The sequence below is a fragment of the Ranitomeya variabilis genome, chromosome 3 (genome assembly GCF_051348905.1).
Source record: "Ranitomeya variabilis isolate aRanVar5 chromosome 3, aRanVar5.hap1, whole genome shotgun sequence".
Taxonomy (NCBI): domain Eukaryota; kingdom Metazoa; phylum Chordata; class Amphibia; order Anura; family Dendrobatidae; genus Ranitomeya; species Ranitomeya variabilis.
The window spans coordinates 785,358,180-785,379,361 of NC_135234.1; the positions used below are offsets into that span (position 1 = coordinate 785,358,180).

General features: G+C 41.5%; 1 protein-coding gene across 1 annotated transcript in view; it reads left to right on the plus strand.

Annotated features, from left to right (window-relative positions):
• The window catches only part of LOC143817524 (transient receptor potential cation channel subfamily M member 2-like), an 868,795-nt gene that overhangs the window by 389,162 nt on the left and 458,451 nt on the right, over positions 1-21,182 (plus strand). Inside the window, exon 33 of the mRNA XM_077299005.1 lies at positions 13-123. Coding sequence (XP_077155120.1) covers positions 13-123 — 111 coding nt within the window. The remainder of the gene's footprint in view (positions 1-12; positions 124-21,182) is intronic.

The window sequence follows — 21,182 nt, forward strand, 5'->3', positions numbered from 1 at the left end:
GATCTATTGCAGGTTTTCCACTGGTACCTGGATGACCCACGAAATACGGATAATGCCTGGATCGAGAGCTTGGCCACCAATATTCATTTCGACACGTCAGAAGCTAGTGATCGACTCCTTCAGGTAAAACCAAATCACTGCAGGTAACGTGGCTGCTCCTCTGCTCCATATTGTGTTCAACGACTCTTATGACTTCTCCATTTTCTGCTCTCGTCTGGAATATTGTTACTGCAGAACATTTCATACCCGTAGTTTGTGGCAGAGTGCACAGATCCGGGACCCCTGTATAAGAACAGTATACGGGCCCATTAGCCACTCACAGCCCCTTTATATCTCAGTGATTGCTTCACATGGGGGGATTGGGGCAAGCTGCCATTAGGGTGGCCGGAGCCCCTGTATAAGAACAGTATACGGGTCCATTAGCCACTCACAGCCCCTTTATATCTCAGAGATTGCTTCACACGGAGGCGGATTGGGGCAAGCTGCCATTACGGTGGCCGGGACCCCTGTATAAGGACAGTATATGGGCCCATTAGTCACTCACAGCCCCTTTATATCTCAGAGATTGCTTCACATGGGGGGATTGGGGCAAGCTGCCATTAGGGTGGTCGGGGCCCCTGTATAAGAACAGTATACGGGTCCATTAGCCACTCACAGCCCCTTTATATCTCAGAGATTGCTTCACACGGAGGCGGATTGGGGCAAGCTGCCATTACGGTGGCCGGGACCCCTGTATAAGGACAGTATATGGGCCCATTAGTCACTCACAGCCCCTTTATATCTCAGAGATTGCTTCACATGGGGGGATTGGGGCAAGCTGCCATTAGGGTGGTCGGGGCCCCTGTATAAGAACAGTATACGGGTCCATTAGCCACTCACAGCCCCTTTATATCTCAGAGATTGCTTCACACGGAGGCGGATTGGGGCAAGCTGCCATTACGGTGGCCGGGACCCCTGTATAAGGACAGTATATGGGCCCATTAGTCACTCACAGCCCCTTTATATCTCAGAGATTGCTTCACATGGGGGGATTGGGGCAAGCTGCCATTAGGGTGGTCGGGGCCCCTGTATAAGAACAGTATACGGGTCCATTAGCCACTCACAGCCCCTTTATATCTCAGAGATTGCTTCACACGGAGGCGGATTGGGGCAAGCTGCCATTACGGTGGCCGGGACCCCTGTATAAGAACAGTATACGGGCCCATTAGCCACTCACAGCCCCTTTGTATCTCAGTGATTACTTCAATTGGGGGGATTGGGGCAAGCTGCCATTAGGGTGGCCGGAGCCCCTGTATAAGAACAGTATACGGGCCCATTAGTCACTCACAGCCCCTTTGTATCTCAGTGATTGCTTCACATGGGGGGATTGGGGCAAGCTGCCATTACGGTGGCCGGGACCCCTGTATAAGGACAGTATATGGGCCCATTAGTCACTCACAGCCCCTTTATATCTCAGTGATTACTTCAATTGGGGGGATTGGGGCAAGCTGCCATTAGGGTGGTCGGGGCCCCTGTATAAGAACAGTATAGGGGCCCATTAGCCACTCACAGCCCCTTTATATCTCAGAGATTGCTTCACATGGGGGGATTGGGGCAAGCTGCCATTACGGTGGCCGGGGCCCCTGTATAAGAACAGTATATGGGCCCATTAGTCACTCACAGCCCCTTTGTATCTCAGTGATTGCTTCACATGGGGGGATTGGGGCAAGCTGCCATTAGGGTGGCCGGGACCCCTGTATAAGGACAGTATACGGGTCCATTAGCCACTCACAGCCCCTTTATATCTCAGAGATTGCTTCACACGGAGGCGGATTGGGGCAAGCTGCCATTACGGTGGCCGGGACCCCTGTATAAGGACAGTATACGGGCCCATTAGTCACTCACAGCCCCTTTATATCTCAGTGATTGCTTCACATGGGGGGATTGGGGCAAGCTGCCATTAGGGTGGCCGGGACCCCTGTATAAGGACAGTATACGGGTCCATTAGCCACTCACAGCCCCTTTATATCTCAGAGATTGCTTCACACGGAGGCGGATTGGGGCAAGCTGCCATTAGGGTGGCCGGGACCCCTGTATAAGGACAGTATATGGGCCCATTAGTCACTCACAGCCCCTTTGTATCTCAGTGATTGCTTCACATGGGGGGATTGGGGCAAGCTGCCATTAGGGTGGTCGGGGCCCCTGTATAAGAACAGTATACGGGCCCATTAGTCACTCACAGCCCCTTATATCTCAGTGATTGCTTCACATGGGGGGATTGGGGCAAGCTGCCATTACGGTGGCCGGGACCCCTGTATAAGGACAGTATACGGGCCCATTAGTCACTCACAGCCCCTTATATCTCAGTGATTGCTTCACATGGGGGGATTGGGGCAAGCTGCCATTAGGGTGGCCGGGACCCCTGTATAAGGACAGTATACGGGTCCATTAGCCACTCACAGCCCCTTTATATCTCAGAGATTGCTTCACACGGAGGCGGATTGGGGCAAGCTGCCATTAGGGTGGCCGGGACCCCTGTATAAGGACAGTATACGGGCCCATTAGTCACTCACAGCCCCTTTATATCTCAGAGATTGCTTCACACGGAGGCGGATTGGGGCAAGCTGCCATTAGGGTGGTCGGGGCCCCTGTATAAGGACAGTATACGGGTCCATTAGCCACTCACAGCCCCTTTATATCTCAGAGATTGCTTCACATGGGGGGATTGGGGCAAGCTGCCATTAGGGTGGCCGGGACCCCTGTATAAGGACAGTATACGGGTCCATTAGCCACTCACAGCCCCTTTATATCTCAGAGATTGCTTCACACGGAGGCGGATTGGGGCAAGCTGCCATTAGGGTGGCCGGGACCCCTGTATAAGGACAGTATATGGGCCCATTAGTCACTCACAGCCCCTTTGTATCTCAGTGATTGCTTCACATGGGGGGATTGGGGCAAGCTGCCATTACGGTGGCCGGGACCCCTGTATAAGAACAGTATACGGGTCCATTAGCCACTCACAGCCCCTTATATCTCAGTGATTGCTTCACATGGGGGGATTGGGGCAAGCTGCCATTAGGGTGGTCGGGGCCCCTGTATAAGAACAGTATACGGGCCCATTAGTCACTCACAGCCCCTTATATCTCAGTGATTGCTTCACATGGGGGGATTGGGGCAAGCTGCCATTAGGGTGGTCGGGACCCCTGTATAAGAACAGTATAGGGGCCCATTAGCCACTCACAGCCCCTGTGGCTCTGCCGGTAAGGTTTCTGCTCCTGTTGCAGAGAACGGCTCATGATAGAGATGATTTGAGTCCTGCAATCCCTGATATGTAGAGAAGTCCGGCTCAGGCTCATTTCTAGGTTGAAAGGATTGTCCTCTACTCTTACTGTATGATGGGCCCAGTGTTGAGCTGCAGTCTCCTAATGCCACCACTGCAGGCGGTCACCCCTCCAAACCGCGCTCTCCTGGAACACAATGTTCACACCTTCTGCTTTTGCAACTTTTTTTTTGCTGCATTTATGCAAATTAACAGCTGCTTTATATGGTGCAGGAAAAGCTCTGAGACTTCAGGAATCTCCGCATTTATCTGTATCTTTCGTGAACGCATTTAGTTGCTTTTTTTACTCCAGAGCTGGAGCTTCTACCCCACTGTGATAGGGTCATCATGTGCCTCTACTGCCATCTTGTGGCCACACTGCAATACTACGCACCATGGTAATGGAATGGGACTTGTCTCGCATTCTCCCTAGTACAGGTGTGACTACATCTCTAGCTGCCATTATTCCCACTGCTGCTGTCCCTCATTCCCAATGGTGACGTCCTGTTCCTCTGTGTCCTCATCACAGACCTACGAGATTCAATTATTGATTCTGCTGATTACATCGTCCGATCATTGGGACCTTTATAACATAAATGGACATTCTGGGTCCTTACAACTTTACAATGGCGGCTGCTGGGTCACTGTTTTGTTTTTCAGGGTAATCACAACATTTCCATGAAGGATCAGTCTATTGTTGGGTCACACTGCAAGGGAAATAAATCGTCATATCGAATGACGAACCATGATACATATTATATATACAGCAGTGTATCCCCATGATATATGGTAATAGATGTAATTACTATATACAGGGCTCAGTGTCAGTGGTAGAATTCTCCTGTATGGGGGAAGTTACATATATTATATATACAGCAGTGTATCTCCATGATATATGGTAATAGGTGTAATTACTATATACAGGACTCAGTGTCAGTGGTAGAATTCTCCTGTATGGGGAAGTTACATATATTATATATACAGCAGTGTATCCCCATGATATATGGTAATAGATGTAATTACTATATACAGGGCTCAGTGTCAGTGGTAGAATTCTCCTGTATGGGGGAAGTTACATATATTATATATACAGCAGTGTATCTCCATGATATATGGTAATAGGTGTAATTACTATATACAGGACTCAGTGTCAGTGGTAGAATTCTCCTGTATGGGTAAGTTACATATATTATATATACAGCAGTGTATCTCCATGATATATGGTAATAGGTGTAATTACTATATACAGGGCTCAGTGTCAGTGGTAGAATTCTCCTGTATGGGGAAGTTACATATATTATATATACAGCAGTGTATCCCCATGATATATGGTAATAGGTGTAATTACTATATACAGGACTCAGTGTCAGTGGTAGAATTCTCCTGTATGGGGGAAGTTACATATATTATATATACAGCAGTGTATCCCCATGATATATGGTAATAGGTGTAATTACTATATACAGGGCTCAGTGTCAGTGGTAGAATTCTCCTGTATGAGGAAGTTACATATATTATATATACAGCAGTGTATCCCCATGATATATGGTAATAGATGTAATTACTATATACAGGACTCAGTGTCAGTGGTAGAATTCTCCTGTATGGGGGAAGTTACATATATTATATATACAGCAGTGTATCTCCATGATATATGGTAATAGGTGTAATTACTATATACAGGGCTCAGTGTCAGTGGTAGAATTCTCCTGTATGGGGAAGTTACATATATTATATATACAGCAGTGTATCCCCATGATATATGGTAATAGGTGTAATTACTATATACAGGGCTCAGTGTCAGTGGTAGAATTCTCCTGTATGGGGGAAGTTACATATATTATATATATACAGCAGTGTATCCCCATGATATATGGTAATAGATGTAATTACTATATACAGGACTCAGTGTCAGTGGTAGAATTCTCCTGTATGAGGAAGTTACATATATTATATATACAGCAGTGTATCCCCATGATATATGGTAATAGATGTAATTACTATATACAGGACTCAGTGTCAGTGGTAGAATTCTCCTGTATGAGGAAGTTACATATATTATATATACAGCAGTGTATCCCCATGATATATGGTAATAGGTGTAATTACTATATACAGGGCTCAGTGTCAGTGGTAGAATTCTCCTGTATGGGGGAAGTTACATATATTATATATATACAGCAGTGTATCCCCATGATATATGGTAATAGATGTAATTACTATATACAGGACTCAGTGTCAGTGGTAGAATTCTCCTGTATGAGGAAGTTACATATATTATATATACAGCAGTGTATCTCCATGATATATGGTAATAGGTGTAATTACTATATACAGGGCTCAGTGTCAGTGGTAGAATTCTCCTGTATGAGGAAGTTACATATATTATATATACAGCAGTGTATCTCCATGATATATGGTAATAGGTGTAATTACTATATACAGGGCTCAGTGTCAGTGGTAGAATTCTCCTGTATGGGGAAGTTACATATATTATATATACAGCAGTGTATCCCCATGATATATGGTAATAGATGTAATTACTATATACAGGACTCAGTGTCAGTGGTAGAATTCTCCTGTATGAGGAAGTTACATATATTATATATACAGCAGTGTATCTCCATGATATATGGTAATAGGTGTAATTACTATATACAGGGCTCAGTGTCAGTGGTAGAATTCTCCTGTATGAGGAAGTTACATATATTATATATACAGCAGTGTATCCCCATGATATATGGTAATAGGTGTAATTACTATATACAGGGCTCAGTGTCAGTGGTAGAATTCTCCTGTATGAGGAAGTTACATATATTATATATACAGCAGTGTATCCCCATGATATATGGTAATAGGTGTAATTACTATATACAGGACTCAGTGTCAGTGGTAGAATTCTCCTGTATGGGGGAAGTTACATATATTATATATACAGCAGTGTATCTCCATGATATATGGTAATAGGTGTAATTACTATATACAGGGCTCAGTGTCAGTGGTAGAATTCTCCTGTATGGGGGAAGTTACATATATTATATATACAGCAGTGTATCCCCATGATATATGGTAATAGGTGTAATTACTATATACAGGACTCAGTGTCAGTGGTAGAATTCTCCTGTATGGGGGAAGTTACATATATTATATATACAGCAGTGTATCCCCATGATATATGGTAATAGGTGTAATTACTATATACAGGGCTCAGTGTCAGTGGTAGAATTCTCCTGTATGGGGGAAGTTACATATATTATATATACAGCAGTGTATCTCCATGATATATGGTAATAGGTGTAATTACTATATACAGGACTCAGTGTCAGTGGTAGAATTCTCCTGTATGGGGAAGTTACATATATTATATATACAGCAGTGTATCCCCATGATATATGGTAATAGATGTAATTACTATATACAGGACTCAGTGTCAGTGGTAGAATTCTCCTGTATGGGGGAAGTTACATATATTATATATACAGCAGTGTATCCCCATGATATATGGTAATAGGTGTAATTACTATATACAGGACTCAGTGTCAGTGGTAGAATTCTCCTGTATGGGGAAGTTACATATATTATATATACAGCAGTGTATCTCCATGATATATGGTAATAGGTGTAATTACTATATACAGGACTCAGTGTCAGTGGTAGAATTCTCCTGTATGGGGGAAGTTACATATATTATATATACAGCAGTGTATCTCCATGATATATGGTAATAGGTGTAATTACTATATACAGGGCTCAGTGTCAGTGGTAGAATTCTCCTGTATGGGGGAAGTTACATATATTATATATACAGCAGTGTATCTCCATGATATATGGTAATAGGTGTAATTACTATATACAGGACTCAGTGTCAGTGGTAGAATTCTCCTGTATGGGGGAAGTTACATATATTATATATACAGCAGTGTATCCCCATGATATATGGTAATAGGTGTAATTACTATATACAGGACTCAGTGTCAGTGGTAGAATTCTCCTGTATGGGGGAAGTTACATATATTATATATACAGCAGTGTATCTCCATGATATATGGTAATAGGTGTAATTACTATATACAGGGCTCAGTGTCAGTGGTAGAATTCTCCTGTATGGGGGAAGTTACATATATTATATATACAGCAGTGTATCTCCATGATATATGGTAATAGGTGTAATTACTATATACAGGACTCAGTGTCAGTGGTAGAATTCTCCTGTATGGGGGAAGTTACATATATTATATATACAGCAGTGTATCTCCATGATATATGGTAATAGGTGTAATTACTATATACAGGGCTCAGTGTCAGTGGTAGAATTCTCCTGTATGGGGAAGTTACATATATTATATATACAGCAGTGTATCTCCATGATATATGGTAATAGGTGTAATTACTATATACAGGACTCAGTGTCAGTGGTAGAATTCTCCTGTATGGGGGAAGTTACATATATTATATATACAGCAGTGTATCCCCATGATATATGGTAATAGGTGTAATTACTATATACAGGACTCAGTGTCAGTGGTAGAATTCTCCTGTATGGGGAAGTTACATATATTATATATACAGCAGTGTATCTCCATGATATATGGTAATAGGTGTAATTACTATATACAGGACTCAGTGTCAGTGGTAGAATTCTCCTGTATGGGGAAGTTACATATATTATATATACAGCAGTGTATCTCCATGATATATGGTAATAGATGTAATTACTATATACAGGACTCAGTGTCAGTGGTAGAATTCTCCTGTATGGGGAAGTTACATATATTATATATACAGCAGTGTATCCCCATGATATATGGTAATAGATGTAATTACTATATACAGGACTCAGTGTCAGTGGTAGAATTCTCCTGTATGGGGGAAGTTACATATATTATATATACAGCAGTGTATCTCCATGATATATGGTAATAGGTGTAATTACTATATACAGGGCTCAGTGTCAGTGGTAGAATTCTCCTGTATGGGGAAGTTACATATATTATATATACAGCAGTGTATCCCCATGATATATGGTAATAGGTGTAATTACTATATACAGGACTCAGTGTCAGTGGTAGAATTCTCCTGTATGGAGGAAGTTACATATATTATATATACAGCAGTGTATCTCCATGATATATGGTAATAGGTGTAATTACTATATACAGGGCTCAGTGTCAGTGGTAGAATTCTCCTGTATGAGGAAGTTACATATATTATATATACAGCAGTGTATCCCCATGATATATGGTAATAGGTGTAATTACTATATACAGGGCTCAGTGTCAGTGGTAGAATTCTCCTGTATGAGGAAGTTACATATATTATATATACAGCAGTGTATCCCCATGATATATGGTAATAGATGTAATTACTATATACAGGGCTCAGTGTCAGTGGTAGAATTCTCCTGTATGGGGGAAGTTACATATATTATATATACAGCAGTGTATCCCCATGATATATGGTAATAGGTGTAATTACTATATACAGGACTCAGTGTCAGTGGTAGAATTCTCCTGTATGGGGGAAGTTACATATATTATATATACAGCAGTGTATCCCCATGATATATGGTAATAGGTGTAATTACTATATACAGGACTCAGTGTCAGTGGTAGAATTCTCCTGTATGGGGGAAGTTACATATATTATATATACAGCAGTGTATCTCCATGATATATGGTAATAGGTGTAATTACTATATACAGGGCTCCGTGTCAGTGGTAGAATTCTCCTGTATGAGGAAGTTACATATATTATATATACAGCAGTGTATCCCCATGATATATGGTAATAGGTGTAATTACTATATACAGGACTCAGTGTCAGTGGTAGAATTCTCCTGTATGGGGGAAGTTACATATATTATATATACAGCAGTGTATCCCCATGATATATGGTAATAGGTGTAATTACTATATACAGGACTCAGTGTCAGTGGTAGAATTCTCCTGTATGGGGGAAGTTACATATATTATATATACAGCAGTGTATCCCCATGATATATGGTAATAGGTGTAATTACTATATACAGGGCTCAGTGTCAGTGGTAGAATTCTCCTGTATGGGGAAGTTACATATATTATATATATACAGTGTATCTCCATGATATATGGTAATAGATGTAATTACTATATACAGGACTCAGTGTCAGTGGTAGAATTCTCCTGTATGGGGGAAGTTACATATATTATATATACAGCAGTGTATCCCCATGATATATGGTAATAGGTGTAATTACTATATACAGGACTCAGTGTCAGTGGTAGAATTCTCCTGTATGGGGAAGTTACATATATTATATATACAGCAGTGTATCCCCATGATATATGGTAATAGATGTAATTACTATATACAGGGCTCAGTGTCAGTGGTAGAATTCTCCTGTATGGGGAAGTTACATATATTATATATACAGCAGTGTATCCCCATGATATATGGTAATAGATGTAATTACTATATACAGGACTCAGTGTCAGTGGTAGAATTCTCCTGTATGGGGGAAGTTACATATATTATATATACAGCTGTGTATCCCCATGATATATGGTAATAGGTGTAATTACTATATACAGGGCTCAGTGTCAGTGGTAGAATTCTCCTGTATGGGGGAAGTTACATATATTATATATACAGCAGTGTATCTCCATGATATATGGTAATAGGTGTAATTACTATATACAGGACTCAGTGTCAGTGGTAGAATTCTCCTGTATGGGGAAGTTACATATATTATATATACAGCTGTGTATCCCCATGATATATGGTAATAGGTGTAATTACTATATACAGGGCTCAGTGTCAGTGGTAGAATTCTCCTGTATGGGGGAAGTTACATATATTATATATACAGCAGTGTATCCCCATGATATATGGTAATAGGTGTAATTACTATATACAGGACTCAGTGTCAGTGGTAGAATTCTCCTGTATGGGGGAAGTTACATATATTATATATACAGCAGTGTATCTCCATGATATATGGTAATAGGTGTAATTACTATATACAGGACTCAGTGTCAGTGGTAGAATTCTCCTGTATGGGGAAGTTACATATATTATATATACAGCAGTGTATCCCCATGATATATGGTAATAGGTGTAATTACTATATACAGGACTCAGTGTCAGTGGTAGAATTCTCCTGTATGGGGAAGTTACATATATTATATATACAGCAGTGTATCCCCATGATATATGGTAATAGATGTAATTACTATATACAGGACTCAGTGTCAGTGGTAGAATTCTCCTGTATGGGGAAGTTACATATATTATATATACAGCAGTGTATCCCCATGATATATGGTAATAGGTGTAATTACTATATACAGGACTCAGTGTCAGTGGTAGAATTCTCCTGTATGGGGGAAGTTACATATATTATATATACAGCTGTGTATCCCCATGATATATGGTAATAGGTGTAATTACTATATACAGGACTCAGTGTCAGTGGTAGAATTCTCCTGTATGGGGGAAGTTACATATATTATATATACAGCAGTGTATCTCCATGATATATGGTAATAGGTGTAATTACTATATACAGGACTCAGTGTCAGTGGTAGAATTCTCCTGTATGGGGAAGTTACATATATTATATATACAGCAGTGTATCCCCATGATATATGGTAATAGGTGTAATTACTATATACAGGACTCAGTGTCAGTGGTAGAATTCTCCTGTATGGGGAAGTTACATATATTATATATACAGCAGTGTATCCCCATGATATATGGTAATAGATGTAATTACTATATACAGGACTCAGTGTCAGTGGTAGAATTCTCCTGTATGGGGAAGTTACATATATTATATATACAGCAGTGTATCCCCATGATATATGGTAATAGGTGTAATTACTATATACAGGGCTCAGTGTCAGTGGTAGAATTCTCCTGTATGGAGAAGTTACATATATTATATATACAGCAGTGTATCCCCATGATATATGGTAATAGATGTAATTACTATATACAGGACTCAGTGTCAGTGGTAGAATTCTCCTGTATGGGGAAGTTACATATATTATATATACAGCAGTGTATCCCCATGATATATGGTAATAGATGTAATTACTATATACAGGGCTCAGTGTCAGTGGTAGAATTCTCCTGTATGGGGAAGTTACATATATTATATATACAGCAGTGTATCCCCATGATATATGGTAATAGATGTAATTACTATATACAGGACTCAGTGTCAGTGGTAGAATTCTCCTGTATGGGGGAAGTTACATATATTATATATACAGCAGTGTATCCCCATGATATATGGTAATAGGTGTAATTACTATATACAGGACTCAGTGTCAGTGGTAGAATTCTCCTGTATGGGGAAGTTACATATATTATATATACAGCAGTGTATCCCCATGATATATGGTAATAGATGTAATTACTATATACAGGACTCAGTGTCAGTGGTAGAATTCTCCTGTATGGGGAAGTTACATATATTATATATACAGCAGTGTATCCCCATGATATATGGTAATAGGTGTAATTACTATATACAGGGCTCAGTGTCAGTGGTAGAATTCTCCTGTATGGGGAAGTTACATATATTATATATACAGCAGTGTATCTCCATGATATATGGTAATAGGTGTAATTACTATATACAGGGCTCAGTGTCAGTGGTAGAATTCTCCTGTATGGGGGAAGTTACATATATTATATATACAGCAGTGTATCCCCATGATATATGGTAATAGGTGTAATTACTATATACAGGACTCAGTGTCAGTGGTAGAATTCTCCTGTATGGGGAAGTTACATATATTATATATACAGCAGTGTATCTCCATGATATATGGTAATAGGTGTAATTACTATATACAGGACTCAGTGTCAGTGGTAGAATTCTCCTGTATGGGGGAAGTTACATATATTATATATACAGCAGTGTATCCCCATGATATATGGTAATAGATGTAATTACTATATACAGGACTCAGTGTCAGTGGTAGAATTCTCCTGTATGGGGGAAGTTACATATATTATATATACAGCAGTGTATCCCCATGATATATGGTAATAGGTGTAATTACTATATACAGGGCTCAGTGTCAGTGGTAGAATTCTCCTGTATGGGGAAGTTACATATATTATATATACAGCAGTGTATCCCCATGATATATGGTAATAGATGTAATTACTATATACAGGACTCAGTGTCAGTGGCAGAATTCTCCTGTATGAGGAAGTTACATATATTATATATACAGCAGTGTATCTCCATGATATATGGTAATAGGTGTAATTACTATATACAGGACTCAGTGTCAGTGGTAGAATTCTCCTGTATGGAGGAAGTTACATATATTATATATACAGCAGTGTATCTCCATGATATATGGTAATAGGTGTAATTACTATATACAGGGCTCAGTGTCAGTGGTAGAATTCTCCTGTATGGGGGAAGTTACATATATTATATATACAGCAGTGTATCTCCATGATATATGGTAATAGGTGTAATTACTATATACAGGACTCAGTGTCAGTGGTAGAATTCTCCTGTATGAGGAAGTTACATATATTATATATACAGCAGTGTATCTCCATGATATATGGTAATAGGTGTAATTACTATATACAGGGCTCAGTGTCAGTGGTAGAATTCTCCTGTATGAGGAAGTTACATATATTATATATACAGCAGTGTATCCCCATGATATATGGTAATAGGTGTAATTACTATATACAGGGCTCAGTGTCAGTGGTAGAATTCTCCTGTATGAGGAAGTTACATATATTATATATACAGCAGTGTATCTCCATGATATATGGTAATAGGTGTAATTACTATATACAGGGCTCAGTGTCAGTGGTAGAATTCTCCTGTATGAGGAAGTTACATATATTATATATACAGCAGTGTATCCCCATGATATATGGTAATAGGTGTAATTACTATATACAGGGCTCAGTGTCAGTGGTAGAATTCTCCTGTATGGGGAAGTTACATATATTATATATATACAGTGTATCCCCATGATATATGGTAATAGGTGTAATTACTATATACAGGGCTCAGTGTCAGTGGTAGAATTCTCCTGTATGGGGAAGTTACATATATTATATATACAGCAGTGTATCCCCATGATATATGGTAATAGGTGTAATTACTATATACAGGACTCAGTGTCAGTGGTAGAATTCTCCTGTATGGGGAAGTTACATATATTATATATACAGCTGTGTATCTCCATGATATATGGTAATAGGTGTAATTACTATATACAGGGCTCAGTGTCAGTGGTAGAATTCTCCTGTATGAGGAAGTTACATATATTATATATACAGCAGTGTATCCCCATGATATATGGTAATAGGTGTAATTACTATATACAGGGCTCAGTGTCAGTGGTAGAATTCTCCTGTATGGGGAAGTTACATATATTATATATATACAGTGTATCCCCATGATATATGGTAATAGGTGTAATTACTATATACAGGAGTCAGTGTCAGTGGTAGAATTCTCCTGTATGGGGGAAGTTACATATATTATATATACAGCAGTGTATCTCCATGATATATGGTAATAGGTGTAATTACTATATACAGGGCTCAGTGTCAGTGGTAGAATTCTCCTGTATGGGGGAAGTTACATATATTATATATACAGCAGTGTATCCCCATGATATATGGTAATAGGTGTAATTACTATATACAGGACTCAGTGTCAGTGGTAGAATTCTCCTGTATGGGGGAAGTTACATATATTATATATACAGCAGTGTATCCCCATGATATATGGTGATAGGTGTAATTACTATATACAGGGCTCAGTGTCAGTGGTAGAATTCTCCTGTATGGGGAAGTTACATATATTATATATACAGCAGTGTATCTCCATGATATATGGTAATAGGTATAATTACTATATACAGGGCTCAGTGTCAGTGGTAGAATTCTCCTGTATGGGGAAGTTACATATATTATATATATACAGCAGTGTATCCCCATGATATATGGTAATAGATGTAATTACTATATACAGGGCTCAGTGTCAGTGGTAGAATTCTCCTGTATGGGGAAGTTACATATATTATATATACAGCAGTGTATCTCCATGATATATGGTAATAGGTGTAATTACTATATACAGGACTCAGTGTCAGTGGTAGAATTCTCCTGTATGGGGGAAGTTACATATATTATATATACAGCAGTGTATCCCCATGATATATGGTAATAGGTGTAATTACTATATACAGGACTCAGTGTCAGTGGTAGAATTCTCCTGTATGGGGAAGTTACATATATTATATATACAGCAGTGTATCTCCATGATATATGGTAATAGGTGTAATTACTATATACAGGACTCAGTGTCAGTGGTAGAATTCTCCTGTATGGGGAAGTTACATATATTATATATACAGCAGTGTATCTCCATGATATATGGTAATAGGTGTAATTACTATATACAGGGCTCAGTGTCAGTGGTAGAATTCTCCTGTATGGGGAAGTTACATATATTATATATACAGCAGTGTATCTCCATGATATATGGTAATAGATGTAATTACTATATACAGGACTCAGTGTCAGTGGTAGAATTCTCCTGTATGGGGAAGTTACATATATTATATATACAGCAGTGTATCCCCATGATATATGGTAATAGATGTAATTACTATATACAGGACTCAGTGTCAGTGGTAGAATTCTCCTGTATGGGGGAAGTTACATATATTATATATACAGCAGTGTATCTCCATGATATATGGTAATAGGTGTAATTACTATATACAGGGCTCAGTGTCAGTGGTAGAATTCTCCTGTATGGGGGAAGTTACATATATTATATATACAGCAGTGTATCTCCATGATATATGGTAATAGATGTAATTACTATATACAGGACTCAGTGTCAGTGGTAGAATTCTCCTGTATGGGGGAAGTTACATATATTATATATACAGCAGTGTATCTCCATGATATATGGTAATAGGTGTAATTACTATATACAGGGCTCAGTGTCAGTGGTAGAATTCTCCTGTATGGGGAAGTTACATATATTATATATACAGCAGTGTATCCCCATGATATATGGTAATAGGTGTAATTACTATATACAGGACTCAGTGTCAGTGGTAGAATTCTCCTGTATGGAGGAAGTTACATATATTATATATACAGCAGTGTATCTCCATGATATATGGTAATAGGTGTAATTACTATATACAGGGCTCAGTGTCAGTGGTAGAATTCTCCTGTATGAGGAAGTTACATATATTATATATACAGCAGTGTATCTCCATGATATATGGTAATAGGTGTAATTACTATATACAGGACTCAGTGTCAGTGGTAGAATTCTCCTGTATGAGGAAGTTACATATATTATATATACAGCAGTGTATCCCCATGATATATGGTAATAGGTGTAATTACTATATACAGGGCTCAGTGTCAGTGGTAGAATTCTCCTGTATGGGGGAAGTTACATATATTATATATACAGCAGTGTATCCCCATGATATATGGTAATAGATGTAATTACTATATACAGGGCTCAGTGTCAGTGGTAGAATTCTCCTGTATGGGAGAAGTTACATATATTATATATACAGCAGTGTATCTCCATGATATATGGTAATAGGTGTAATTACTATATACAGGACTCAGTGTCAGTGGTAGAATTCTCCTGTATGGAGAAGTTACATATATTATATATACAGCAGTGTATCTCCATGATATATGGTAATAGGTGTAATTACTATATACAGGGCTCAGTGTCAGTGGTAGAATTCTCCTGTATGGGGGAAGTTACATATATTATATATACAGCAGTGTATCTCCATGATATATGGTAATAGGTGTAATTACTATATACAGGGCTCAGTGTCAGTGGTAGAATTCTCCTGTATGAGGAAGTTACATATATTATATATACAGCAGTGTATCCCCATGATATATGGTAATAGGTGTAATTACTATATACAGGGCTCAGTGTCAGTGGTAGAATTCTCCTGTATGGGGGAAGTTACATATATTATATATACAGCAGTGTATCCCCATGATATATGGTAATAGGTGTAATTACTATATACAGGGCTCAGTGTCAGTGGTAGAATTCTCCTGTATGGGGAAGTTACATATATTATATATACAGCAGTGTATCTCCATGATATATGGTAATAGGTGTAATTACTATATACAGGGCTCAGTGTCAGTGGTAGAATTCTCCTGTATGAGGAAGTTACATATATTATATATACAGCAGTGTATCTCCATGATATATGGTAATAGGTGTAATTACTATATACAGGACTCAGTGTCAGTGGTAGAATTCTCCTGTATGGGGAAGTTACATATATTATATATACAGCAGTGTATCCCCATGATATATGGTAATAGGTGTAATTACTATATACAGGACTCAGTGTCAGTGGTAGAATTCTCCTGTATGGGGGAAGTTACATATATTATATATACAGCAGTGTATCTCCATGATATATGGTAATAGGTGTAATTACTATATACAGGGCTCAGTGTCAGTGGTAGAATTCTCCTGTATGGGGGAAGTTACATATATTATATATACAGCAGTGTATCTCCATGATATATGGTAATAGGTGTAATTACTATATACAGGACTCAGTGTCAGTGGTAGAATTCTCCTGTATGGGGAAGTTACATATATTATATATATATACAGTGTATCCCCATGATATATGGTAATAGGTGTAATTACTATATACAGGGCTCAGTGTCAGTGGTAGAATTCTCCTGTATGAGGAAGTTACATATATTATATATACAGCAGTGTATCCCCATGATATATGGTAATAGGTGTAATTACTATATACAGGGCTCAGTGTCAGTGGTAGAATTCTCCTGTATGGGGGAAGTTACATATATTATATATACAGCCAGGGCCGTTTCTTCAACAGGGCGGGCAGGGCGGCCACACGGGGCGCCGTGGGGCCGGGGGGCGCAGGAGAGGCCTCGGGCCCCGGTGGTCCCCTGCCCGCTGCTGCTGCTGTTTAAGGGCTGTCAGGGGCGCGGATGCCGCGCTCAGTGCTGAGCGCGGGCGCGCCCTGCCCGAACTCAGCTGCAAATCTGACAGCTGAGCGGTCAGATCATCGCCTCGCGTCGCCGCGCCCCCCCCCCCCGCACCGCACATAATGGTTGCGGCCACCTCGGCGCCGCCACTCACCCATACCTCCCAACCGTCCCGATTTCAGCGGGACAGTCCCGCTTTGGCACCGGGGTCCCGCTGTCCCGCTTCGGGCATTTAAAATCCCGAATTTGCGGCCGCCGGTGAAGCCCCGCCCACTTCCGGGACGTAGAGAGAGCCAGCCTGTTTTTTTTTTTTTTTATATAAAAGCTGCCTCCTGACCGCCCGCGCAACACCCCCCCCCCCTCCCGCCCCCTGTGCGGCGCTGCCACGCTGAAGGAGAGAGCCTGCAGCAATCAAGAAGAAAGGTCAGCGATTCACTACCTCTGGCTGTGTGTGCACGGAGCTCCGGCTTCTGCTCTTAGCTGCTATCCCGGCAGAGAAGGAGAGACGGGGGAGGTGCCGGGATAGTGCAGAGCTGTGAGCAGGAGACTGAAGACTTCAGCAGAGAGCTGCACATGGACATCAGCCGCCCCTGCATCACAGAGGAGATTGTGTGTGTGTGATGTGTGTGATGGCTGCGTGTGTGTGTGTGTGATGGCTGGGTGTGTGTGTGTGATGGCTGTGTGTGTGTGATGGCTGCGTGTGTGTGTGTGTGATGGCTGCGTGTGTGTGATGGCTGCGTGTGTGTGTGTGATGGCTGTGTGTGTGTGATGGCTGCGTGTGTGTGTGTGTGATGGCTGCGTGTGTGTGTGTGTGATGGCTGCGTGTGTGTGTGTGATGGCTGCGTGTGTGTGTGATGGCTGCGTGTGTGTGTGTGATGGCTGCGTGTGTGTGTGTGATGGCTGCGTGTGTGTGTGATGGCTGCATGTGTGATGGCTGCGCGTGTGTGTGTGTGTGTGATGGCTGCGTGTGTGTGTGTGATGGCTGTGTGTGTGATGGCTGCGTGTGTGTGTGATGGCTGCGTGTGTGTGTGTGATGGCTGCGTGTGTGTGATGGCTGCGTGTGTGTGATGGCTGCGTGTGTGTGATGGCTGCGTGTGTGTGATGGCTGCGTGTGTGTGTGATGGCTGTGTGTGTGTGATGGCTGCGTGTGTGTGATGGCTGCGTGTGTGTGATGGCTGTGTGTGTGTGATGGCTGTGTGTGTGTGATGGCTGTGTGTGTGTGATGGCTGTGTGTGTGTGATGGCTGCGTGTGTGTGATGGCTGCGTGTGTGTGTGATGGCTGCGTGTGTGTGTGTGTGTGATGTCTGCGTGTGTGTGTGATGGCTGCATGTGTGTGTGATGGCTGCGTGTGTGTGTGTGTGTGATGGCTGCGTGTGTGTGTGTGATGGCTGCGTGTGTGTGTGTGTGATGGCTGCGTGTGTGTGTGTGTGATGGCTGCGTGTGTGTGTGATGGCTGCGTGTGTGATGCATTTGTGTCAAAGCTGCATGTGTTTGTGAGCTGCGTGCGTGTGAGCTGCGTGCCTGTGTGTGAGCTGCGTGCCTGTATGTCATTATACAGTATGGAGCATCATGTGTGGTCATTATACAATATGGAGCATCATGTGCGGTCATTATACAGTATGGAGCATCATGTGCGGTCATTATACAGTCTGGAGCATCATGTGCGGTCATTATACAGTATGGAGCATCATTTGCGGTCATACAGTATGGAGCATCATGTGCGGTCATTATACAGTATGGAGCATCATGTGCGGTCATTATACAGTATGGAGCATCATGTGGGGTCATTATACAGTATGGAGCATCATGTGCGGTCATTATACAGTATGGAGCATCATGTGGGGTCATTATACAGTATGGAGCATCATGTGCGGTCATTATACAGTCTGGAGCATCATGTGCGGTCATTATACAGTATGGAGCATCATTTGCGGTCATACAGTATGGAGCATCATGTGTGTTCATTATACAGTATGGAGCATCATGTGCGGCCATTATACAGTATGGAGCATCATGTGGGGTCATTATACAGTATGGAGCATCATGTGCGGTCATTATACAGTATGGAGCATCATGTGGGGTCATTATACAGTATGGAGCATCATGTGCGGTCATTATACAGTCTGGAGCATCATGTGCGGTCATTATACAGTATGGAGCATCATTTGCGGTCATACAGTATGGAGCATCATGTGTGTTCATTATACAGTATGGAGCATCATGTGCGGCCATTATACAGTATGGAGCATCATGTGGGGTCATTATACAGTCTGGAGCATCATGTGCGGTCATTATACAGTATGGAGCATCATTTGCGGTCATACAGTATGGAGCATCATGTGTGTTCATTATACAGTATGGAGCATCATGTGCGGCCATTATACAGTATGGAGCATCATGTGCGGTCATTATACAGTATGGAGCATCATGTGCGGTCATACAGTATGGAGCATCATGTGTGTTCATTATACAGTATGGAGCATCATGTGCGGTCATTATACAGTATGGAGCGTCATGTGTGTTCATTATACAGTATGGAGCATCATGTGTGGCCATTATACAATATGGGGCATCATGTGCGACCATTATACAGTATGGAGCATCATGTGTGGCCATTATACAGTATGGAGCATCATGTGCGGTCATTATACAGTATGGAGCATCATGTGCGGTCATTATACAGTATGGAGCATCATGTGCGGTCATTATACAGTATGGAGCATCATGTGCGGCCATTATACAGTATGGAGCATCATGTGCGGTCATTATACAGTATGGAGCATCATGTGCGGTCATACAGTATGGAGCATCATGTGTGTTCATTATACAGTATGGAGCATCATGTGTGGCCATTATACAGTATGGAGCGTCATGTGTGTTCATTATACAGTATGGAGCATCATGTGTGGCCATTATACAGTATGGGGCACTGTGTGGCCATATTTTTTTGTTTATAATTATTGTATATGAAACAGTGTGATCGGCAGTGCTAAATGGGTGTGGTTGGGATGTGGATATGGGTGTGACTAATTATGAATGGGTGTGGTCAGAGGCGTGGCCTAAAATTTGCCGCGGCGCGCAAAGCGCGCCGCAAACTTTGTCCCTCTTTCCCATCTTCAAAAGTTGGGAGGTATGACTCACCTCCGCTCCGCGCTGGATGAACAGCGAGAATGAACAGCCAGGATGAGGCAGCTCGGCCACTCCCACACTGATAGCAGGGGCGCCGCGCTCTCGGCTGAGCACGGGCGCTCCCTGAGACAGTGATCAAAGAGCTAAGCACACACACTATCACTGTCAGACTAGGCTGCCTGGCTGTTGCCAATTTCAATGCTGGACAGGACAGGCTGCAGTCTAGTCTGACAGTGGTAGCAGTATAGCAAAAATGCCCACCCCCTGCCTATGGATTAGTCCTTCCCTTCCCAGCAGCCCCATTTAGCAGTCTGAGCGCGCTCAGACTCAGAGGGCAGAGGGCACTGACACACTGAACAGGTGAGGGGGTCTGAGGGATGGGATGGGTTGGGCTAGCCTTTTTTTTTGGATGGGGACCCCCACACCTGCCCCCCCCCCCAACCACCCTTGGGGCATGCTGATTTGGCATGCCCCACAGCATGAAACCCGGGAGGGGGCCCAGCTGACTTACCTCATCTTTGGCAGTCTGGTGGCATCCTCACCCAGGCGAGAAGTGTTGGAAAGAGTTATGGCAGTAACTGTATACCTGGCAACCAATAATTTAGCTTTTCGAGGATCGTCAAATACATTGTTTACACCAAATAATGGACATTTCCTTGGGCTTATAGAGCTTCTTGGAAAATTTGAACCAGTAATGAGAGATCATTTAAAACGAATTACTTCCCAGGAA